The following is a 27081-nucleotide window of genomic DNA, read 5'->3' as shown; positions in this document are numbered from 1 at the left end:
CAGAGTTTAAATGTATCCCAGCAAAAGGTTAAAAGGTTAAGAATCTGAACAATGAAACCCAACTACTAAGGAAACTTAAGGGTCGATGTTACTCTGTCAATTGAAGTATCAAAACAAACATATAATGATATGCCATTATTGGACTTTAACTGATCAATTTTTCGGTTATGGTATATTTTTATACATCATGACTATGTTCAGGGAAGAATAATTCTTTACTTAAATTAATTGAGTGGACATAGATATATTTTTCACCGCGTGTTTATTTTATACGAAGACGAATTCAACGACACTACTTCTGAAACTTCTTATCTTTGTCATCATACCTTACTATCCTATGATAAATGGTGAAAATACGAAAGAAAAAAACGATACAAATAAACTAAACAGTTTTCAAGGAAACGAGCAATACGAGAAGAACCCCTGTCCGGTAAAGGCCGTCTGTCGATATCATTCATTCACAGATCAATTTGAATGCTTTGGTTTGCCGAAACCAAACTGGAAAAAAATGTATATCAATAAGTTCAACAAACATCATGCCTCGCATATATTTATTGTAGGTTTAAGTAGTCTCGATGAATATGTTAAATGTGTGTAAATCCAACGAATGCAAATTTGCACAGATGCATTGGATTGTCTTATCTGGCGGACATTCGATAATAATTTGTTGTTTTTATTGTACATTAGGCAGATACTATTTTTAATAAAGTTAAACTGAAATTAATTTAGAGGTTTAAGAAAAGATGATTCTAAAAACGATTAAGATGAGTTACCAACACTTACCTGAATCAAAAATTATTATCGTCATTAAGTTCTATCTTCATACAGGCCTGACTTTTTAATATCTTCAAAATCCATCACGAGACATTTCGCTTACAAAATATTTTGTCAGACAAACCGGCAAACAAAACAGAAATTGAGGCCTATTTTTTTTCACATTTATATACTTGATATGTTGCCGTGAAAACATGAATTCATTAATAGCAAAATGTGTTACCTTAGTGACCATACTGATAAATGTAGCAAAATTGATACATATACAAAATTAGGCTATGTATTTTTTTTCTAAGTGATTTCATAACAGACTTAATTATAATACTGGTAAGAAATGGGATAGTCTCCGACGTAGAGTAGCACAAGCAATAACAATTTTTATAACATGCTTCTTTATATATCTAAAGAATATAATTGCTAAAGAGTTCTTTTATCGGACAAATGTAGTTAAATATAAAATGATATAATTTGTAAAATGTATTTAAACATTAAACTGAAAATACAAAAATCTCAGTCTATTGCAAATCATAAAAGAATGTTCTTGATTAATTATTTTATCCTGTATCGTAGTATGCATATCTGGGAAAATGTCTTAGTCCTGAGACTCCATGTGATTTGGGTCCTAACATGTACCTGTCACTTCTATTTAATGGTTTTTTGTCTGTTTGTACAGAATATGGGTTCAATGACTCCTGTCGTCCGTCTGACTTGGAACTAAGTTTCCTATTTGATTTGATTTCTTCCTTTTATTCATTTTTCGACAGAAAATGCAAGCGAAAATAGTCAAAGTAATAAACAAAAACCCAAATATACCTCCTACTGATGAGATTGCTATTATATCCTCAACATCATGTGTCATTGTTGTTGATTCGTCGTTTAGAAATGCTAAAACAAATTAATGAAATAAGGCATAATTCAAATCTAACTCAAAAAGGAAAGTCCTTTTGTTTGTGAAGTTAAAAACCAAAACAAGAAACAGGAAAAAAAGAACAACTAACAGCTTGGAGAAACTAAAGTCGAAAGACCCACAAAGAGGTAATGATCAACTCAATATAAAATTAACAATTCAATTTTATTATCAATATCAAATCTTATTTAAATAAAACATGTCCATTTTACTTACAAGTATTTGATGCACAAACGACATATGCTGGTTCCCATGCTTCTTCCTGTGTGCACATGATTACTTTTGTCTCAGAAACATAACCAGAATCACAATTCAACGAAGCATTTGATTCTGTCGTATAGCCCGACGCTTCCAAATAGCCATTACGCACCTTATATGGAAACCCACATGATGAAACTAAATTAAAAAAAATCTAGATGAGACATTGCCTTTTCAAGCTTTATATTGTTTTAAATTTATAAAGGGTAATACTTACGTGTTTAAATAGAGAGAATAAATGGACATACGGATTGTAGTGGAAAAGTACTTATTTCTCTGTTACACCAACAGGAGACATTTTTTATAAAGCCTATCATTTACACGAATGTTTATAGTAAAGCATTTTATTCATGTTAATAGACGGGCATGTACCTTTTGAGTAAGAGAACAAACCTGGTTTAAGTAATGTCGATGCAGCAGTGAATCGATTAGACATATTTACTGAGACAAGACCAACATCTGCATTCTCCGTCACATAGTAGTCATACAGGCATTCCGTGTTCAACCCACAAACACTTGAAATTCTAGAATCTATTTCTGTTGCATTAGGAATTTCAAATGTAGGAACAAATGAGATGTTTTGGTAGGATTGATATGATCTCCCTTTAGAATAAGTAAATAATGTTTCATTTTCAGCAATTCTCCCTGAAAAATATAACTATATATACGAAAGAGATACTCGATACTTGTATGCAAAATGTTTTTGGTTTTCTTAGTTTTGGTTATTATAAACACAAGAAACGTTTAAATGTTTAATGCAATTATTTACATACCTCTTCGTTTTTGTAAAATTGCTGAAAAGTCATGTTAAAATCAGCATATTGTGTGCATGCATGTGTTACTTTCTAGTAGGATTCTAACAAAAATAATCAAATAACATAAAATATAAAGTATATAGCTTACAACTTTCTTTGAATTGTTGATAGAGGTCTTCCATTGACGTATTGCTCGGCAGTACTGTCTTATTTCGCAGTATCAAGTCATTGCGTGAGTCCCCATCGTTATTTCCAAGTAAACCACTCGTTATTTGTCCTGTAAATTATATAAACTACTGAAAGTCAAATTTTGGCACATAAAATCTAACTTTGCAATTGATTACGATTCAAATCGCAGCATAGCTTTTCTTAGATAGGGAAGTCAATCATATTTGAAATCAATCTCCCAATTCTTGCCTCTATAGGCGATTAATATGCCTACACCGTATTATTTAAATCAATATCTGCCCTTACCAGATTCAGCGTTCCGTGACTTAATAATGAAAACATGTAATGCATTCTCTGCAACATTTATACTCAAGGAAATCTGTTCTGTTGGAAAATTTAGTTTCACGTCTGGGTCTCCATCTTTATTTTTTTCAATAGTTCCTCCTGAAACGTAAAATACGATGAACGGTAATATGCGAGTTACTCAAACATACAACATGAAAACGTTTGTCCCAAATTTTATTTATCAGTACTTCTTAAGAAATTTGCAACGTATATTAAAAAACTTGCATGCACAGTTGCAGTCATCATTTAAGTAGACTGATGTTACAAAAAATCTGCAGTCCAGGCATTACTTTTTAAATTTTTACAGGTTGTAGTTTTCTTCGTTTTTTTCTCTTTGCATGTTCCACAAAGGTAACTCGTAAACTGCTATCTATGCGTGCTTCTTATAGCTTTAAGTAAGTTGGGCTCTGGTATGTTTAAATGTGGAACATACATATCTCAAAGCTTGATACTTCAATTTTTATACAATAAACAATAAAAATCACCGTTCAATATACCCGATTGTCCCAACTCTTTTTCCAATAAAGAATTCGCATTTGTCCAAAGATAAACCTCTACCCAAATGTTTTTGTCTTTGTCATGTTATAACACTATCAACTTAAATTGTATTCTGCAAAAAATTCTTTTCCAAAAAAAGTAAGGATAAAATGGCCAGAAAAAATAAAAAAAAAGAACTACACCACAGTTGGGCTGGAGTAGTTAAGCATCAGAAAGATCGGTGGCATAGGATTGACACAAGTATGTAGAGCCAGTGTTTTTGCACTCTTACGAAAAATCGTAAAATGAAAATTAATCGTAAGTTGTGACGTCATAATATATCGAAATTATATGACCTCATAACTTACGACTACTTTTACAACTACGATTTTTTGTGTGAAATCGGCCACTGGACAAAGTGGGCATGGAGAAGATAGGTGAGGCAAGGTGATTATTAATTTATGAAAGGCAGTTTAAAGAAAAAAAACTTACCACTGAAGGTTAGAAACCATTTATTTAAAGAATATTCAAAATCGATAATTTTGCCATTGATGAGTACATCGATTATTCGGATACTGTTTGGTTTGAGTTCAACCTTATCGCCAGAACTTCCAATCTTAGCTGCCAGTGACGTGACAGTTGTTCCTGTTTAAAAAGTATCATTTTTATTTATCAAATTTAAAATCGATGTTCAAAGACATATTTGAATAAGATTTTACAATTGTTTAACTAATGAGATAATTAACGATTCAAAAACTGAATGTAAATAATGCTTGAAAATATTACAACATGTATAGATATATAATATTAAGCATGTATATTACCAAAACTATATTATTAAAAATCAAGTTCTTGTGTAGATATATTTATATAATATCAAGTCCGGACGCCACAATAATTACTTGAGTCCAAGAATATTTTTAAATTCCATGGTAGATCCAACGAAATCCCTTGAAAATAATGAGCTCGCAAATAGATAAGAATGTCTTTAGACTTAAGTGCTTTTTCAGGTTTTGTGGCGGTTGGGCCAGGGTATTGTTGAAAATGCAATCTGTATATGTATAAGGCTTAATTATAACACGATAGGCAAAGCCAAAGGGTGCAGGGAAAAGTTACGAACATGTTTTCATTTTTGAATATTTCAAAGAAACTGTCGAGATATAACATATCCCTATTTCAATCCAAGCATTTATCTTATCGGTTTGTTTTCCTAATTCCAAACAGTATCACAAAGCTCATTCAGCATGTAACTTTTTACAACTATAAACTTTTAATTACAATAAGATATGGAACGGAAAAAGAATACGAATTTCGGAAAAGTAATCTTGTTACATAAATGAAAAAGGTATATCGGGTATCTAGTGCATACAACGTGCACTTCCTGTTCCATGTAGTGTGTTGCTTGAAACGCTACTTATTACTTCAGGATAATTATGCTTGGGGCTTAAAAATACAAGCAAAATCTATAATCCTAGACTTTCCCGTAACGTTAAGTTATTTCCTCTCACAAAAATGCTAACAAACCATTCATTATGCTAACCATTTGAGTTCCCGAATTTTTCCATTCGAACTTGAATTGTCAAATTATGATCGTATAACAACAGATATTCACCAACAGGATTAAAGGTGTAAAATTGTCCATCAAATGTTTCAAAATGTAAAGCTCCCGAAATTCTTGCTGAAAAAAAAAGTAAAATGTGCAATTTGTGTGTCAATAAAAGCTAGGAAATATGGAAGAGATGCTAGTTTTGTATTTGGTGCCAATGACTATCTTCCTGACCTAATACACAACTGGAAGTCATGCAATACTGGTAAATCACGTACTAACCAAAAAAAAAAAAAAATAAAAAAAAATAAAATAAAATAAAATAAAACCAGACAAATCGGCTTAGGTGTCAATCACAGTGCATCTTATTAAGACTGCCTTTAACTTGACTCCTTTTATGAGAAACTGAACAAGCCATATGATAGCATATGCACTAGAGCCTCCATCTAATTATTCTAATTTATTTTAGCTCATTTAAATTCTTATAGCAGACCTTAAATGTCTTTATATGTTACTTCGATAAAAGTTATCAGTTTATTCATTGTAAGATCACAATAACTATATAAGCCTGTATTAATATCCTTGATTATTTAACCACTCAATATGACATAAAAACTCTTGACCTTCTAGACATAAAATTACATATACTAAGGTACTAACGACTGAGCTCTAAATGTTAAATCTTAACAAAGATATAACATTTGTGTTAACTTGCTGGATTTGATTGAAGATATTATTGTTCCATTAATAGTGGTATCGTCAGGCGACTGGTTCCCTTAATAGTGGTTATATGGTTGTATCTTTAGTAACTTTTTTTCCCTTAAACATATCTTAATATAACTCAAATAAAAATACTGAAACGTTGACTATTTTTTGGAAGTAAGTTGTTATTTTATTTAGGTGCCACTATTACAAACTTTACAAATAACAATATTGATTGTACCTTTTGACGTTTAACTAAAAGTGGCAATAAACGGAACAAAATTACACATTTTTTAAGTCTCCATTGCTATAATTTCAATAAGAAAGATAAAGTTTGTTTGGTCCGATTAAAAAGCACTAGCTTCACTGTGCTTACTTTATCATTTCCTGATAATGCTGGTGAACCTCTGTTTTTTGTCAAATTTTGTTGGTACAATTAAACTTAGAAATAAGAATTTTGATGTACTGACCTTTGAACTCGATTACCAAGACTTCTTTTTTTGAAATCCATATAAATTCGAAACTGTGTGGCACATAAATTCCCTATTATTGTGAGTTTTTGTACTTTTACTATACCTTTTAAGAAGTTTTTATTTATTTTGACGCTTTCCTTTGAAGATTCATTTCACTTAAAACTCATTATAGTAGGAAAGAAAACTTATGTCAGAACAATAATTTGTAAATATTCTTTGAAAATATTTCCGATATAGAGGGAGAACCTTGGATTATTGAGGATTTTGTTTCTTACTTTGACTTGTTATGCTAAATGCTATCATATATACACAAATACCTTTTGTCCGTTTTAAGATATTCTTTTATAAAGATTTAGTTGTTTGTTTGTTGGGGTTTAAAGTCCGAGCAGCAATATTTCAGCTATATTCAGACGATGAACATGAAATTGATGACAAAATGAACATGAAATGATGATGAAATGAAAAAGGGATGGGACACAAGGACAATGGGATCGACAAATTTTGATTGCCACTGGAAATAGGGAGGGGTGAGTATGGTCGGGCAATTTAGCCTCCTGTGGCGGAGCCCTATGGTTCCTACTCCGGGAGAATACCATGATAGGGTTCTTTAACGTGCGAGGAACGTGGCATCTTTCCCAACACAGTGCACCACTGTGGTTTGCGGTCAGGTTATCCGTATCATAGCCTAACAACCCCAGCATGTAACATACCAGGGGTACCCCATTCCACCACCTGGGGCACACATCCCAGTTGCTCTGTGGGCAGAGCGCCCTAGCCCCCGGCTAAGGTTCTGAGCACTATCTAGTCGCCTTTTACGACAAGCTTAGCGCTGCTGCAGGTCTATTCTTTTAACACCCTGCACAGAGTCTTTTATAAAGAGTAATCAAGCGAACCAAGGTTATAGCGGTAATCAAAAGTATGTAATCCAGGGACAAAGACACGACATGGAAAACAGACATACACAACAAAGAACATAAAGTAACTAAAAATCATACATACAAAGTAAAAAAGGCAAATGAGCAACTCGGACTCCACTACAAACTGGAGGTATGGACCAGGTGCACTGGTAGGGTAAGCGTCCTCTGCTTTTTTAGAAACACCCGCGAGTTGCTCATAAAAAGTCAAGTCCGGGTTAGACAACGAGGAAAGGGAAAATATGACCTGTTAATAAATCAATTGTCATGATGCAGATTGGGGAGCAATAGAGAAGAATGTTAGAAAGGAAGACAAATATTTACAAAAAAAACCCACTAAAAATTGAACATTTAAAGCAATCAAATTTAATTACAATTAAGAAAAAATCACGTGGCATCTTCCTTTCTCCTTACATATTTTTCTGATTATTATAAGAACTGTAATTCATTTTACATTTCAAGTTAGTATACAAACAGTGTTGAGGTGTAATGATATCATATATGAAATTCGATTAAAAAAGGAACTTTTTGATCGTATTGATATGTTAACAAGTCTACTTACAAAACTGTCATTTTTAGTCATTTTGACAACGAGTTTAAAGATAAAGAAGAGATTGTTAGGAACCGTTTTGTGTGTAATATATGATATAAATATATTATTTATGATGATAAATGTATTAAGAATATTTTCTTGTTCACCTGTACAAACATAATAAGTTTAAAAGCTTATGCATTTTTTTGGGGTAATTTTTTAAAGGTAATCATTCATTACAAACACATGTTTCTGAATGTTTTCTATAGATTTAAATAATAAATGATGTTATACATGTTTTAGTCTGCATGTATATAAATATTTCTGCATTACATTCAATACAATGTTATGTAAACTATGTCTTACCAATAACTGGAGGCACATATCCAAGGCATGAATTTGGAGGCCTTTCCATAAAAAAATTAAAGCAGCTTTGTGTGGTTACACTTAAATCTCCTATAGTTTCTAATTTTGGGTATACACAACAGTATTTATGTGGAACGACATCAAACATGAAGTTCGACAAGAAAGGAACGTGCAATTGGTAGTGATATCTGTTTAAAAATCCACTTCCTTCAAATCTGTTCGGGTCGATAAGTAAACTGTTATCGCCAAAGCAACATTGATGGTCATATCCCTCAATGCTTCAAAAGATTTAAAGATATATTTTAAGCAAACGGAACAGACGAACATGTATGTGCGCGTTAACTGCATTCATAAAAAATAGACACGTGTAGAGTTATTTATGTCATGTCTGGTAAACAATAGTAGAAAAATAAGACCAATCGAATTAAATATTCCGCATGGTAGACGCTGATATTTATCCAGGGCGAAACATTGCATCAAAAATTTATATTTTTGCAATATTAAGACGTTGTATTAATTTAATACATGTATTACTTCAGTTTATATAGTTTGTACAAGCAAAAAGCGCTAACGTCAAATATTGATATTCATAGTTAATATTGATTTCATTTGATTTCAGTGACAAGAACACAAAACAAAACTCTGAACAAAAAAAAAAAAAAAAAAACAAAAACAAAAACAAAAACAAAAACAAAAATAAAATAAAAACAAACAAAATAAAAACAAACAAACAAACATAAACAAAACCAAACAAGCAAAACAACATCATCAACAAATGTTGATAAACATATTCCATAAAAAATATCTTCCCAAAAAAAGAATGAAAGGAAAGGTAAACTTTGATCACAAACAATTTAGTTTAACAATACAATACACATCCGTATTAGATGTTTTTACTTACTTTGGCTGATTTAATTCGAAACACACTTTCGCCCTTGGTTTATGTATACAGTTATACTCATCTTTCCCTTTCCTGACACAGAATGGATCAATATGGAATCGTGCTGTGTCTAACAAAGCAAGTTCTAAAGTGCAGGGACATGGAGTGGTACTACTTTGCAATGGGACAGAAAGTTGACCACCTGGTTTACGCCATTGTTCACAAATCTGTTTATTAATGGTATCCCCATAGTCGACTGTGAAGACATCAGACCAATAGTGTGGACTAATATAAAATATTAATTTCGAAAATTATTTCAAGTAATAAAAACTCAAAAAATACCATAAGCTTGTTTTGTCTTTAAAAAAAAATATTTCATCAATTTTTTAAGCGCATGCACATTGCAATATTCTGATGACACCCGCCGAGTTGCTCATACAAGTCAAGTCCGGGGTAGATGAAAGAGGAAAGGAAACCAAAAGGTAACCATGTTCCTAAAGAAGGGTCGTTAATTGACTATACATTGTCAATATATCTGTTTGTAAAATTTAAGGCTTTAGCATCTTTAATATTTCTAATATGTACGAAATTTTGAAAAAGTTTAGTCCTGTATGATTATAAACCCGATCGGCTAGGAGAGCAGCACAGTAAGTGCCCATTGGAATGCCTTTTTTTGGGGTTGAAAAATAACCTCCCACAAGTGACAAATATGTTATCAATGAGGAAAGCACGCAAGTTGCAAACCTGCACACATATCTCTCATACGATGTTTCAGAAAAAGTGTGGATTTGTAACCATAAACAACATAATGTTTCGAATCAGCAAAAGAATAACGAATAACTCCTCTGAAACGATATTTGAATTTATCATGTGGCAACGTAGTGTAGAGTTGATAAGGCAAAAGATTGGAGAGGACTAATTTCTGGAAAGCTGAAGGATGTTAGGTTTTGAAGTAAATCTTACGAATTTTTAAGGAACCACACATAATTAACACCACTAGGAGAGTAGGTGGTATTGCTACTTGCAACTAGCTTTATGTCCATCCTTTACTGCGGACAAGATATATGATTTTTTTAAACCATAGATATGAACACTTCGTCTTTTATACGACCAGTAATGACCTAACTTCAAACAGTTTTACCTGTTATTTGATCCTTCAAAAACATTTATTTTAGTGCTGCTGATTATAGGTTACTCGGCGAAACACGCATACAGCATACCGAAGTTTTCAATATGTACATGATTGCTATTTACTTTACTTTACTATCCAACTAGGAAAAAATATCGCAGCGTTATTATATGCATTTATATAAGATCATATTATGAATCTAATATCTTAAATGTGAATATTGTGATAACTGTACATTTTCAAGATTTCATCATACTGAATCTCATGAAATGATCGATAAAATAGAAATACTAAATATATACAAATGCCTTTTAGGAAATTTATGTTTCGTGAATCTAAGCAAAAAAAATACAAATTAGTACATTACCTCTTCAGATGTAACATTAAGTAAGCTATTGTACCTGTACGGGTCTACTGACGACAGTTTTATAATTCCGACAACTCCAGAGAATGATAAAACGAATTTGTAATCCACACGAGCCGTATCCGATGGTGTAATTAAGTCCAACGTTTTGACGTGTCTCAAAACAAAAATGTCATCCGCAATCTATCAAAACATTACAAAACATTTGGAAGAAAAACAAAATGTATGTAAAGCCAACATTCTCATGCTTTAGTTGTTTTTTTTTCAGAAATAAATAGCAAAAGGTTCAGTTTATCATTGTTTTACCACGTTTGGTCATTATTTACTTCGAGCGATAGCTAATAAGACAATTACGGTACTTTGTTTTACTTTTCCTTGACCTGTTACGATAACCTTAGACCCACCATATTTGTCCATATTTGGTTGTACACTTTATGCTATGTCAGTTGAAATGGTTGACGCTGAAACTTAGTGTTTTGTATGTTTTTTATAGTGAAGGAAAGAGCAAATTAAGTAGAACGATGTTAAATATAGCAATAGTTGTTTGCATTATAAGGTCAGAGTTTTCACACATGAACAAGTACAACGTTTCATTCCTTGACGATTGTTATTGTTTGTTTTCATACATGATAGTGCACGTGCCGAGTGCTACCATGTACATGTGTATGTGATGTTTACGGAATATGATATAACTTTTCGAAAACATACCGTTTAAGATTTTATTGGATATTAATTTGGTGTTCAGTGACGCTACCAAAATGAATGAAAACAGCTGATACACATCGGAATGTTATGTGTGTTTGTTTACATGTTTAAGGTGGGCGGTAATATACACACAAACACAAGCCACGCCCAATAAATTCCATGCTGCTCATAAAGCAATCGAAAATCAACCACAGTTGTGGTCTCAAAGCCTTTTAAGGACGTCATGATAGAATTCCTCTTTTATGCATTCAGTATAAATAATGGTGTAATAATATATGTTGAACTAAGTTTGTGCAAGCATTCTCTATGCAATAGGTTTGTTTTTTTTAAATCATAATACTACATATACAATTATTTTTGAAAAAACTTACAATTGGAGTATAGAGTTCAAGCAGTAGCCTATCATTCTCTGCAAACTGTAGATCTGAGGAAATCCAAGATATGTAAACGACAGATTCATCATTCCAGTCCAAAGGAGACCTTGTTATTACCGGTGTTATAAATGCATGGTTTACTAAAAAGATCGTAGCAAATGTATCGATCATCAAAAAAAGTGTAATTAAAGGTATAAATGAAATTAGATACATTTTGGTCTGAAAGACACCCGAAAGTATCTTGTTCTATAGTATCAAATGCCCAATACAATCATCCCGATTTTCCAATTGGAAAATATATCATGCAAATTGTACTTTATTGTACGTAATAATAATTCCAAAACTATACATCAACAATCTCGTTTTTCATATAGTCATGTATACCTAATTTTTGACAATTGCACATGTTCACAAAACTACATCATCAGCTACGCAATATGCTAGTCCATTCTTTGCTTTAAACTATTGTATTATATTGTTTCGTGAAGTGTGAAAGTGGAATATAGCAAAATATTAACTAAGTTATTAAATTTTGACATCATAACAAACGAGCCTCAGTTATAAATTAAAGGTTTGAATCATTTAAAATAAAAAAAATACTTAAATGTGTTAAAGGTATAATTTTAAGAGTGTGTAGAGAGTATTATCCAAATGTCTTATGATAGTTTTTTGGACCACGGATCGTGAAAAAGACAATTAAGTTATTGCAGTATTTGCGAACAATCCAGCCAAGAAAAACACAGATGAGAAATTAAAATATTTAAACATACAAATAACTAGTCTGCCAGTGAAAGAGATAATTTTTCCAGCCGACCCAACAAGGTTAAGAGTTGCTATTTTCTTGCCAGTCTTGAAGATAGGTGGGGTTACACAGGAAACACGAAATTCAGACAGATATTTACATGCCACTGGTGTAGAGTCACTAATCTTTAGTCGAATAACATCTAACGAATCAAAACAAGGGCCTGATACAACTAAAAGAGTTCCGCCAAACATCGATGCTTCTGTCGGTTTCATTGTTATTGTACCTACTTAAAAGATAACTAGAAAATTAAAGGTAACATATGTAGTAAATATGTTTCCTGACACAATCAAATTTGCGTTACAAATATATATACAAACGTCTCAGAATGTGACGACTCTAATCGCTACACTGTTCCATCGGATCAAATTGATACAGGGAAGATATGTAAACGTATGGAAAGGTCTGAAAAATTCCAAACGACGTTAGAACTGTCAAATTTGCGATGCAAATATTTTTGTCGAGTGGTCTAGGGCGCTGGACTTTGTACAGGCAGTCTCACAAAGGTACGAGTTCGAGTTGCGCGGAGGGAACGACCAAAAATTTGCGTCGCAAATTTGACAGTTCTGACATCGTTGGATTTAATTATCAATTTGTATCAATTTGGTCCGAAGGAGCAGTGTAGCGAATAGTGTCGTCATATATAATCCAGCCTAAATTACGCCCCAACTCTAGAATCAATTCGAGGTTGAAAATTTGCGACGCAAATTGGTCGTTCCCTTAGCGGGATTCGAACCCCTTTTCTTCTCTGACATCTATAGCAACACCACCTGCACTAAGACTAACGCTCTAGACCACTCGGCCAACTAGGCTATATAAAATATAGCTTTCGTTAACCGAGTGATACTTCCTTGTAAGTAAATCTAGAGCGCGAACATTAGCACATAATGTAACTGAATAGGACAACCTCTGATGGTATCGAGAAAGCCAATAGAGGATCTGTAACAGTATACAAATACAGCCACATCAAGTATATAATTCCTACATGTATAAGAAGTCTAATGGGGTGAGGCAACTCTACCATCTTACTTGCTAGTACATTACTATGTAGATACATAGCATGCACGGCGAGGATCAACATGGTATGTTAATACAATTTATAAATTTATATAAACGTCTCAGAATGTGACGACTCTATTCGTTACACTGCTCAATCGGATCAAATTGATACAGGGAAGATATATATAAACGTATAGAAGGGTCTGAAAAATTCGCAATGATGTTAGAACTGTCAAATTTGCGATGCAAATTTTTGGTCGTTCCCTCCGCGGGACTCGAGACTCGAACTCGTACCGTTGTAACATTTATGGTAACATAATATTAGACATGGATATCAAGGAATATATCTTTTAAATGGAACTACTGATCATCTAGGGTGGGTTAAGAAATTGTGAAAAGAGCAGTTTCAGACTATTATTTACTATTCTTTTTTACAAAATTATGTCGATAAAAATATTTATAATATTCGACATACAAATTAAATAAACAACACATCGAAATAAAGTATTCAGTGGGAAAAGTTGTACCACCCATATCATAGGATTTGCCAAATTTTTATATGAACATTCATTTAAACCTATAATGTGACTAAATAGATGTATGGATTGCTGTCAAACTGCATGAATCGATAGTTTTATTTTGGATTAGAAAACGTGATTATGTTCGCCTTTCGGTTGTTTAACATATAAACATATTTTAAAATCGATAGTGCATATTTTGTTAGTATGTATTCTTGATCATAATCATTTTTAATTAAACATTTTTATTAGAGATTCGGAATGAACAAGTATTAACAAAAAGTTAACTCTGTTTAATAATATATATGCAATATTGGTCTGTCTGTATATTTACGCAAGATTGTAGCATTTTGAATCTCATGAACTGATGGAAAACATAGTAATGTTAAATCAATACAAATGACTCAAATTAAAGCGATATTTAATTATTACAAAATAGAGAGGATAAAATAAGAATATTTATGTTGGATAAGTAACACTTCTAACTAACTTTAACGAACATGAGTATTATGATGTTATATCGGTCTTGTAAATCTTATAGGCACATCCAGATAGAGCACATGGGATACAAGTGTAGTCATTTGATTTGACGAATTTGAGTTTGACAAGTTTCTACATATATGAAAAGGTTTGACCGTGAGGCGAGAAATTTTCGCGAGGTTCTAATTATAATATTCACTATATAAGCGACATTTAGATAATCGCTAAAAGCATTTCAAATTTTAGTCGAGATACCTTACATATAATTACCATTGTTTGAAATCGGAAGACACGAAAAATTAAACTAAGAAATATTATACCCACTTTTCACAAATCGCGAAAGTTTACATACATAAAAAATACACGCTTTACGGTATGTCTAAAACAAACAGAATTGATAGAAAGAATGTAAAACTTTTAAGGCACTCGAGATTTTGACACTAGGTGTATATGAACATTGTTTTTAAGACCAAATACAATACAATAGTATATACTATACCATTAATGTTGCATTCATCTTTTTCAATATCTGCGCTGTCAACTCTAAATAAAAATTTTCCAGGAACACCAATGTTTGACATCATAGTAACGTTGATTATTTCAGGCTTTCTTGATGAATCTATAACAAAAAAGTTGACGCCGTCTCCGGCATCAAAACCAACCTGTAATATAGTGCAGATGTATTTACATCTTTGGTCTTCCATTCGATTATATTGGTTGGTAGATGTAAATATGAACTCCTTTTCTTTTCTCCACATGTAATTCGAACGTGTTTCTCCGGTTATTATCGAAGTGCAAAAACGACGAAAACATTGACACGTTGCGTAGAATATTTATCGACAAACTCTCCCATGCGAAACATGATAAACGTAGTATCCACACATTGAAGCAGGGCAATAATCTTTTTCGAAAACTTAGATCATAGCTTCTACAGACTTACGTTTAAAAAATAGTGAGTGGTTAAGTTTTTATTTACAAAATCACGTTTCATTTAATTGTCCGTATGAAATAAAGGAAAATATTACATGTAAGTAGAAGTCCATCGATATACTTAGAGAAAAAACAATCCCTACATAGTTTCAGCAGTTAATTAATTTTTAGTGATTTTCAATATTATTTTCCAACACTAACTTATTCTCAGAAAAATACCCAAGATTTAAATGAAATGACCTTCTTCAGTGCTAAAACCTGAGTGTGTAGGAAAGAAAATTATCTGTGAACAAAACTCACTACATATTCAGGTTAATACCTGTAACATATTAAAGTTTTGCCGACAGTTAACAAACATCTTGAACATTGTGTTATAGAGACACACATTTTGTGCTGATCTTGAACATTGTGTAAAAATATAAAGCAAAAAATACAAACAATGTGATGATAAGAAACTATACAAAACAGGAAGAGCTTAATGTTTTTTTTATCAATTCCATGTGGATGTAAAACACGGAGTTCTTTTATCCAAATTCCTCCCACTTCACTCTCTGTAGATCGCTCCAGATCGTGTTTTGTTCCACGATTAGAATTTGCATTTTGTTGAAATCATCGAAACAGTGGTTTGTTAATCTGAACTGTTGAATCTATAAAGCTTTTATGTTAGATCGCTCCTGTGTCCGTTCAAGTGCCTGTGAAAGGCAATTTAGATTCACCAACATATTGAAGGTCACAGATGGGACAGTGGAGCAAATGTATCACATTAGAGCTCTTGCAGTAGTGCATGTTACAGACAAATTTGTAGCGTTTCCCGGTGACTGCGCTGGTAAATAATGACGAGTAGTGCATTTGTTTGCAACATTTACCCCTTTTGTCATCACTGGAGCGACTCCCGCTTGAAATCAAGTTTGGTTTAGATATTTCAGCTCTTACAAGCAGACTACGCAAACTGTCTGACTGTCTTAAAGCAATCATAAGTGATTCGGGAAAGAATTTGGATAGTGCGGATTTTTTTCTCGGAAGAGGACCAGTAGTCATGAATGATATTGCGGCCGTTTTTAAAGGTAAGGGTGGTATGTTAGATCAAGAGTTCTTTTACACTTTTTCTTTGCCTTGTACTGTTTCATGCTACTCCTTGGTATATTTTTATTTTTTGTTTTGGAATTTTTTTATGGTCTTTTATTTATATCCTCATCTTTTTAGATTGCTCGTCAGTTGACCTAGACGCTTTTTAAGGATTCGTCATTTGAACAAATGCGTCCTAGCCTAAGGGTTTGACGAAATGGTATACTCTTAGACAGGTTAGTTTGTTTGGAGTATAGATCTGTGGACAGCTCACCCTTTGATAAAGTGTGAAAAGTATCGAAAATGAGATATTAGTAGCAGATGTTTCTTTAGTGAACTTAATTGAATGATATTGATTGTTGGCACGTGCGATAAAATTGTTTAGTTCTGCTTTGTCATGTACCCACTTCATGTACACGTCGTCTATAAACCTATACCAAGACAGAGGTTTTTCTATAGAGTTCGAGGATTCAAGTAATTCTTTTTAAAATATTTGCCCATGAACATGCTGGCATAAGACGGGGCCATTTGGTACCCATAGCTGTGTCATTTATTTATTGATAATGGCCTCCATTAAAAGTAAAGTTGTTCTTTTTTAAAACTATCGTGAGCAAAGTGACCAGGGAATCAGTAGGTTGCACTGAAGGAGGTCGTTAGTTGACCAAAAACTTTGTTCATCAAATATTTTATTATAGTGCATTTACATCTTTAATGGTATCGTTGTGCAATTCTTTAGATTTTATATGATATGTGAATTTAATTTTGACAGTGTTATATATGCCGCAATTCGTGTATAATTGAAATTAAATCGAAATCTATCTATCTATCTATCTATCTATCTATCTATCTATCTATCTATCTATCTATCTATCTATATATCTATCTATCTATTTATGAATGTTCCTTTAATTATCTGTATTAGATTGTATTGGCAGATAGAATCAATAAGTTCCCTTCCATAATGAATATCCTCATGCAAAATGTATACGTTTATAAAATTGCTTAAAAGTTGCTAGAAAAAATATACATTTCCTACCTGCGCCGGAGTGCCACCCAAGCCTGCATTTCCACCACTAGCGCCTCCTGTTGTCCACTCTATTTTTTCGTACAAAAATATAGCAAAAGATATTTTTCCATTCGTTATCAACACACACTGGAATGTACACCTCTACAAGTAAGAACTATAAACTTGAATTATGATTTGTGGTTTGCATATTAACAGATAGTGTAGATACGTTTAACTTTATGGGTAAGCAAAATAGACATTTCGTTTGGAACTTACATTTATGGCCTCATGGATCAATAAAAAATGAAAGATAATTTGTCTGAGATTCAGGTAAAACTATTACAAATGCGAAGTTTTTGTTCCTGAAGATAAAAAAAAATATAAGCACTTGGTCACTGACAAATAAGACATGATTTTGATTTCGATTACGAATAGATGTTACATAATGATAATGATGCATACGTAGGGGAACTTCGTGTGCCGTTTTCATATCCCTAACAACTAGTAACATTTCTGGTAAATTACAAGCCTTATGAGGAACAAATCTTTCGCCATTGCTACGTAAATATTGAACTGATATGGTAAATCTCGAGTTTATTGAATGACATTTTTACGACATCCGTTACAGGTTTAAAGGTGGAAAAAGCCAAAATAACCATTAAGTAACTCATGTATCCTCAATAAAAATAAGCGCTCATAAACAATTGATATCATTTAATTAAAAAAGGTAAAGGGTAACCGGCTGTTGACCGCTAGAGAAGGACACATGTACGGAGTCTACAGTATAATTCTAAGTCTTTCTAACTAAGTTGACTCTCATCTGCAGAGAATTTTTCAGTGATGTTTTGTTTTTAATGGATCCACACACCCCAATTACCACGACAATATCAAATACCCAATGAATAAAAAATAACAGACAGTATTGTACTTGTCAAAGGAAACGCATTTGTGTAAAGAAAACACTGTTATGTGAAAACGCTGGTGAGATATAATACGTATAAAATATAAATGCACTTCAAAATGTCTTTACCTGATGTCCCATCATGCTTAAAATGTTAAATAGAATTTAGCCATCCTTTACAGATTTTTAGTTTCGGTGAGATATTTCTTAAGTTATTTAGAAAAGTATAAAATAAAATATCTAATACAAATCTTGTTTTACTGTTTTCGTCTTTACGGTAATGACATGTATGAAAAATTACTTTTTTTTAATTCCAAGAAATGAAATAAAAAAGACAGGAATGGACTTCCATAGGTTAGTAATAAAACTGTGTAAGAGAGGCAGATAGGAATGTCATCCAGCTTCTGATATTTCATTCTGGCCACGATCTAACCCGTCGTCACTCTATCCAATACAATCGCGTGCTTGGTGGAAAAACAGTGACCTCTTATATTCAAAATCCATAAAAACGAACCAAACGTACTACAATTGGCAGGGTAAATACAGAAATACCTTATAACAACTGACAATATCAAGGTAAAAACCGGGGAATCCGTAAAACAACTGGCAGTATCAAGGTAGAAGAGGGAAATCCGTATAACAACTGGCAATATCATGAAAAAACAGGGAAATCCGTATAACAAATTGCAATATCTAGCTAAAACAGGAAAAATCTGTATTACAAATGGTTATACAGTATCAAAGTACGTATGCTTAGAATACTTAGAAAACAATACAATACAAAACAAAAGAAGCACTTTTCTTTGCCAATGTTTAATCAAATAATGACCTAACACTATTTGTTATATGATTTTCGTATGCAACAGAGTCACAGAGAGACATTCATACAAACACAAACAACTCCATTAGTCATTTGATTATTTTCTATCCATTATATATTATTTAGTATCGGACGTATTTGTACCCACTGCTTTGGTCATCGTGTCAGTCCTTACACAGTATTTTTGCTACAGTTTTCACCGGAATTCTTTGTTATTACCTCTAGATATTTTGTCAGTAGCTTTATTTAAACATTTCAAAAACATTTTAAAATCATTTCAGTGTGACGCGACATCAACTTCCTGTTTGTTTTATTTACCATATGATTGCTGGGTTGGAAGTGGAAGATATACTTTAGTGAGGATTGCAAGATGTTTTAGGTTGTCTTTGTTTTGTTAATTTTTGTCTTCTTTGTATCGTAAAATTATCAAGCACAAATATATTACCTTTGTTGTACCATTTGAATTTGCTCCATAATAAGGAACATCAGCCCAAGTGGCAATGAACAGCCAAGATGCTTGAAATTTATACAGTTCTGGAAACTGTTTTTTCACTTCGTAGGAAGAAACTTTTAACAAAGTAGTGTTTACAGATTCTCTATACCAAATATCTCCTCCCAGGTCCGTGTCAACATCAGCCCAGTATGGAGCTATTAATTCTATGTTGTCACTGAAAGGAAATGGCTTTGGGGAATAAACTTTCATGGGGCCGTTAAATGATATAATCCCGTTTGTGTTGACCTGCAAAGTAAGAAAAACAAAACTATAAAAATGATGTTGTAAAACTAACCGATACTAATTATCAGAAAATAGTTGTGTTATTTCATATGAAATATAACAAGGTCCGCTTATGTGCCTGTGTCAAAATGGGAGATATAGCCTCATTTGGAATATTATTCCGTCATATTTGAATTTTCGGTCTAAAATCACAAGAAATTAGTTTAATTCTTATCAAAACAATTTATCCCAAAGCTATGATAAAGACCATTACAAATATTGTAATAGAGGAACTTTGCGTGTAATCTTTCAGGGTAGAAAATGCACGATAAATTTTGGTAGTAAAATTGGATGGAAGTTCAAATGAGGTGTGTTGCCAAACATATGTCATGTCACAAAAACAAAACCTCGCAGAAAATGTTGAGAGGAATATTTTTGAAGATTAACACCTATGGTTGTATCAGATATGACTCTAGCTACGAATTCTGCGTTGTTTGGATTGTGAAAAGGCGAAGGAGTGTTTATAATGGACGGAAATGGGATTGTGTAAAACGTGTTGTATTAAATATAAGATAAAGCCTGTATTTTCTAATCCCCAGTAATACATGGAGTTTTGTACTGTTTTATACAGGTAATCTCACACATCCTGTCTTCTCTATATGTTATTTTAAATATTTACTTTATTTGATACTGCTCTTTTTGATGTCAGAAAAATCATAAAATTCAAATGAAAAAGTAAAATTCAATGAATAATTAATTCAACAGAACATCTGTTTGTTGGTATTACTATATCTATTTTGTTGCTCTTTCCGTTTTCTTTTGATTATCATATCTCAAAATTTTCTTTCTCAGAATGAAAACATCTTTTACTATCCTTGCTTATTACGATGCTAATGATAATCTCTACACTTCTTTTTGTATGGAATACCTAAAAATTTAGCAGTTTTATCTCCAAAGACGTACATAAATATGTAATCATTTATTTTATCTTTTACCGAAATATTGCTCTGTCGAAATACTCGTACTAAAAAAATGGCAAACTGTCTTTTTATTTTCATTGCCTGTCTGTCTGTTCTACGGAATTGGTTTAGCCTATCTTCCAATCCTTTTCACTATTGAATAAAATATGTATGAATAAAATAACTCGGTACGCCTACCTCTCCATCCTTTTCGCTTTTGAATAAATACATTTAAATCAAATCAGAAAGGACACAGTTTAGTTCGGTGAGGATTATTCATTTGTTTCATTTCATTTAAATCTATTTTCAGTTTTATAGTTTAAATTTGTAGTGTTTAAGTTTAAATAAACTGATATCATACAGTAGAATGTAGGAATATTTTTGTGTTTTATTTTACGACAGTTGCAATCATGTGATATACAGTTGTCTCGATATACAGGTGGTAGTTGTACCTTTACCTAATGTATATAATGTTATTTTTGTAGATATTTATTAAATAACTATTTAAGATTTTAGAAAATAATTGAAATAAAATGAAACGTTTTGTAAACAATGGTTGTATTATTGTATACTGCGACAGAATTGTTATTGGAAAATAAATATTCGAGGAAACAGGAAAGGCGTAACGAAAAAAATAAGAAAATTTTAACTTCAATGTCTCTTAATTTGTCATCTAAAATATGGATCACAATCGAATCATTCTACTTATAATCGGTGTCATAATCCAGTTATAAGAAGTTTAACTATTTAGAAAAATGGTTGTATAATATAATCATAATGCAAAAATAAGCCTTGACATACACTTCTCTTAAGATGCACAACGTGTCGATTCGCTTGACACACACTAGGTGAGGTGTTGATACGCTTCATATACACTACACAAGGCGACGATACGCTTCGAAATACACTAAGCAATGCGTTGATACACTTGACATACAGACTCCATACACATCTAAACGTACAGTTGTCAATAGGGGTCTTAGTAATGACAACGGTTTACAAGACGAGACGTGGCCTTAATGGAAGGTCAATTATGCTGTATGTTTTATCATTCTACTTAACTTCAAAATCATTTCAGTGTTACTTATATCACATTACCAAGTAGCCGACCTTTGCATTAATCATTACGAAATTACGCAAAAAAACAAAACAACCAAACAAACAAACAAACACAATATAGAAAATAAAAAATAAAAAGATAACACGGGAATTCAAAATCCAAATACATAACCAAAGCAGGAACGCTCTATCTATACAATGTAGCTATCAGACTGACATACAATGAAGGAACTGAAAATGAAGACACCACACAAAAAGGAAAACTCAGACAGGGAACGACATCACGTGTTCCGGAGTAAGTATTCCCTTTTCTGTCAGTTGCAACCGTCACATTGCAGGAGAACATAATTTGGTAAGATGCATATATCTTGGTAAATAGTTTGGTATTGTTTAATCTGATTTTTGAAGTTCCCCGAACACGATTTAGTTCAGGTGGAGCCGAGGAAATTGTGAAAAAGCACTATTATTGTGTAGATGGATTGCGAAAATAATGCGGTAATTATAGTCGGAAATAGGGCCATTTAAAAGTTCTTTTTCATCTTCCATTAACCTGTATTTTATCATGCCCAGTAACACAGAATTTTGTACCATATAATAAACTAATCTTGCATAAAATATTGACCTACCCCTTAATGTCATAAAGATTTAATTTCTTTAATACAGTAACTGTTTTTTTTTTGTTTTGTTTTGTAAAGTAAGTAAAAAGTTTCTTAAGAATTGCAATGATGTTTATCTATTTTCATACAGATATAGACACTTTCATGTGCGGGGATTTATTAAGTGTTTGAGGAATTATGAAATTCATTTAGGAAAAGTGGAAATATTGCACAGCCAATACCTCTAAACTAGTTGATGAAAAAGAAAGGGAGTATTCAATCAAAACGAATGTGTACAAGGTTGACGGTTTAAAGCTTAGCAGAAACATATGTACAAATCCATGATATGAAGACCAAGGAGTAATATCACTTGGTTGCCTGTATAAGAACGCCATTACAGAATATAATAAAAAAACCCAATGAACTAAGGGAATTATCTGAGTTCATTGTAATACATTAAGACTCAGATACACATCTAAACATACAGCTGTCAACAGAGGTCTAGGTAGGGACAATTTTATACAAGACGCGACGTGGCCTTAATGGAAGGTTGAATATGAAACCCGCTATTTGTTTACTACTCCACTCAACGTTAAAACCATTTTCAGTTCAACTAATATCACATTTCTGGGTCACAGACGGACCGATTTTATATATTAATAACTAAGAATTCAGCCAAAACAGACAAATTACAACAAAAGGACAGAACAATGTTTTAAAAATCCAAGTACATGGCCAAAAGTGATGCCATGAAGCAGAAACGCTCTACTTACACAATGTAGCTATCAGACTGAAATACAAAGAAAGTACATGGGTATGAGGGAACATCATACATGGGTGATGTATACATCACACAATAAGAAGAAGTTTCAATATGATCACAATAAGGCAGGGAGTCACATCACGTGTTGCTGGGTACGTATTCCCTGTTCTGTCAGTTGCACCTGTCACCTTGCCGGTGAGCATAATCTTGTAAGGTGCTAACTTCAATTATGGAGCTCACCAAGCTCGAGTTAGTTCAGGTGGAGCCGAAGAAATTGTGAAAAATCACTATTACTGTATTGATGGATTGCAAAATTATGTGATAGCTTTAGTCAGAAATAGGGCCATTTAAAATTCTTCCATCAAACTGTATTTTGTCATGCTCAGTAACATACAGAATTGTGTACAGTTTGATACAACTAATCTTATTTAAATAAATCCTCTTAATGTCATAAACATTTAATTTCTCTGATACAGTAACTGTCTATTTTTACCGCAAGTAAGAAACCTCTGTAAGAATTGCATTAACGTTAACCTATGTTATAGTTTGAATTTCTAAGTGTTATACTAAGAAGTAAAGTTCAAATAAAGTGAAATCATACAGTAAAATATAGGAATGACTTTTAGTTTTATTTAAAGGAAACTAAATACAAATAAATCACAAATGAAACGCAATAAAATACAGAAAGATGTTTATGGTTTTATGTCTCGACAGTTGCAAACGTCAGATATACAGTTGTCTCGATATTCAACTTGTACCTATATTGCGTATAATTCAGATAATATTAAAGAATAATTAACATAAAATAGAAATGTAAAGGCAAATAGACACTTTTATGTGCGTTGATTTATTAAGTTTTTGAGAAAGCATGAAATGCATAAAAGATAAATGATTGCACTACCAATATAATGAGAATATGTATGGTAAATATGTCAAAGAGACAACAATCCCACCTGGATGAAAAATGCCAGTCCATTGATCTTCAGTGAACGAAGATGAAACCCTCACAACACAGCGCATGCTGCAGCTGGCCTCAAATCATCAATCTACACAGGTACAGTCACTGGTCATTAAAAATGCCTAATTTCCTCACGTTTTACCGAATTTAAAAGTGAAATACCTAATTTTTAGGATTTACATATTAAATTCGATAGCGATAGAAGTGTCACTATATACTTCAGTTACATGAAAATAAACAAAAGATGAATACGAAACAATACATACAGAGCCTAGACATTCCTGACTTGGGACAGTCGCAAAAAAAAATCGGTGGGGTTAAAATACTTTGGCGTGATCGCAACCCCCTTTTAAAATCAGTTCAAATATGTCGGAATCCTATGTTACAACGTAAAAAAACTGAATATAAATTACACAAGAAGTTAACTGACACGCCAGTTCCAGACCAATTTAAACCTACAAAAATATGACCCTATCATATGTAAAATCAACACCAATTCTTCTCATACCTCTTTACTAGTTGATGAAAAACGATTACTCAACCTAGTCATTTCTAATTTGATGAGATATCGACATGGTCACATAAACTGAATTACAAATTTATAATATGAGAACCAAAGGGTAATATCATTGTGGTTGCGTGTATAAAAACTCCTTTACAGAATATAATCATAATACATTTGTACCAGTAGTGTGTTGTCCAAGATTAATTGGCAAATAAGCGAAATGATTGTATATATTAAATATAAAACTTGAACAGATACTCCTGACACACACATGGCATGAAGTCTTTTCTTATGATATACACGGAAAAAAGTAATGATACTTTCCAACTACACCAGAAAAATAGACAATACTATTGATAAATACAAGATAAGTAAAAATATTCTTGACAATCAAGTGATACATAGCCGAAACATTTGGGATACATGAAACATGAGATCAAAAGTCTATACCTATGGCATACACTAGACGTAAGGTAATTTCTTTTGGCACTCACAAGATATATATTTGGTGTGTTGAATATGCACAATGCAAGTTATTACGAATACAATACCATAGATGTAGTTATGTGCTAAAGAACATTATGATACTGGCAAATGACAGTGCTACAAAGAAAAAACACAAATTGCCAACATTTAAACACATTTAATGACATAATTGTATGAAATTTACGATGATTTCTTTTTCGGTTTAAGCCACCTTTAACATGTATCAGAAAGGACAAAACTCGATAAAAATAGTTTTACTTACAATAAGAAAATCGTGCTGCTTGTTGAAAAACGGGAAACCATTTTGAATAGGAACAGGCAATGTTGATTCATCGTCGAGTGGCGGAACTCGTGTATCCCCATGTTCTGGTCCAAAAGGATAAAGTTCATCAATAGATATTCCTAAAACATCAGAAAATAAGAATAAAGTAACCACATATAATTTAGTGAACATCGTGAGGAAGACTGGGATTTCTTCCAATAGCAGGCGCATTTTTATATGAAGTATGCACCCTTTACGGTTCAATTATCGAATAAACTTATAGTCCAACTTGGAGCATGTTAAAGGGAACTAAATACAAATAAACTTATGCAAGAAAAGCATATGACACTTTCCCTACTGGTGCACCTGGTCTATGCTCCAAGTTTTTTTGTGGCGCCCGGGTTGCTTATTTACTTTTGTTTCTTTGTAGGTGTTATTTTGTTGTTTTAATTTTTTTAATGTGTGTATCTATTTTCCCTTTCTTATCTTTATCCTTGGATTATATTTCTTTGATTTCCGTTTGAATCTTGGTTCAAATCTTGAATCAATGACATCGCCTAGAAGTGGCGTTTTACGTAATACTTATTATGCTTATTGTTCAATAATATTCTTCAGAGTAAAGATATGGTCAATGCACCATTTCTCTTTTCTTAATCCCGTTTGTTTTTTTCTTGAGGTGTCATCTAGATCTTCATCGAGGCCTTACTTGGGATTTAGAGTAACCGTCTGACGATAAAATCCAAGAGAAATATCTAACCGACTACGGAATCGGTAGATTATTTTCATTAGCAAAATCAAAACACGTCTTTACCACCTAAAAAGATGATACCCGTAACAATCTACAAACGACTATACAAAATCATTTCCCATTTTTAATACTGAAAATTCGTACTTGTTTGGCTCATAGTTTCTATTTGAAAATTAGATAGGAAAGTTTTGTATCAAAACCGAAGTATCCATTGTTTCAAGATTTTACAAGCGTCATTGCATCGACAGGTCTTGTGTTGTGATCCCATTCTGTTCAATTTGTTGTACTTTTTGCCTCTAAAGATCGGATATGTCTTGTAGTTCTTGGGCAAAATCAGAGCATGCTAGATCTACTTGTGCAACTCAACAATATTCCTAGGTAAAGGCTTTTGATTGCTTATTTACTTTAATATTCCTGTGCATTTTCTATCAGTTCCTCTTATTTTTCAACCGTGTTACGTGAATGTCTTTAAATTTTAGCTTTATTCCTGTTTTATCTTTTATGTTTATTTAGGTGTGTGCGGATACTGTATAGGTTTATTTTGTATTTGTGCGATATTGTATGTGTCTAGTTCATCAAAGGACTGATTTGCCAATTGCTTATTGACTTCAAAATACGAAATTATCAATTATATATAAATGTTTTAAATTTTGAAATGTTATACACATGTAACAAGAGTTATCTCTCGTAAGCAGCATCACAAATACATTGTAATGTGGCACCCCAAAACAGCCTACAAGAAATGTCATACCAAAACAAATGTAAATAGGAAGCCAAATAAAGCATTTAGAATTTGTATCAAATGTATTTCAAGAAAAATTAAATCTTACAGTTTTAGAA

General features: G+C 32.5%; 2 protein-coding genes across 3 annotated transcripts; both read right to left on the bottom strand.

Annotated features, from left to right (window-relative positions):
• Positions 1–574: 574 nt before the first annotated feature.
• On the bottom strand, positions 575–12075 carry LOC148609530 (sushi domain-containing protein 2-like). Of its 2 annotated transcripts, XM_088541537.1 has the most exons (11): positions 11667–12075; positions 10628–10773; positions 9119–9382; positions 8218–8495; positions 5225–5362; positions 4177–4329; positions 3169–3306; positions 2843–2971; positions 2333–2584; positions 1898–2077; positions 575–1659 (listed from the first exon to the last, which is right to left on the bottom strand). In XM_088541537.1, the coding sequence occupies exons 1-11, from the start codon at positions 11880–11882 to the stop codon at positions 1457–1459; spliced, it is 2097 nt and encodes a 698-aa protein (XP_088397663.1). In that variant the 5' UTR covers positions 11883–12075; the 3' UTR covers positions 575–1456. The 2 variants fall into 2 exon arrangements, with proteins under 2 accessions (XP_088397663.1, XP_088397664.1); XM_088541538.1 differs by lacking the exon at positions 11667–12075 and having other exon boundaries at positions 10594–10740.
• Positions 12076–14908: 2833 nt separating this feature from the next.
• Positions 14909–25724, bottom strand: LOC148609529 (sushi, nidogen and EGF-like domain-containing protein 1). Its single transcript, XM_088543123.1, has 4 exons — positions 25494–25724; positions 19636–19929; positions 17500–17631; positions 14909–15130 (listed from the first exon to the last, which is right to left on the bottom strand). The coding sequence occupies exons 1-4, from the start codon at positions 25722–25724 to the stop codon at positions 14909–14911; spliced, it is 879 nt and encodes a 292-aa protein (XP_088399249.1).
• Positions 25725–27081: the final 1357 nt, after the last annotated feature.

This window comes from Perna viridis, chromosome 8 (assembly GCF_037379345.1).
Source record: "Perna viridis isolate PV_CMFRI_1.1 ecotype Kerala chromosome 8, ASM3737934v1, whole genome shotgun sequence".
NCBI classification, from domain to species: Eukaryota; Metazoa; Mollusca; class Bivalvia; order Mytilida; family Mytilidae; genus Perna; species Perna viridis.
The sequence above is the reverse complement of the archived record's forward strand: the minus strand, read 5'-3'. Positions and strand labels throughout refer to the sequence as shown.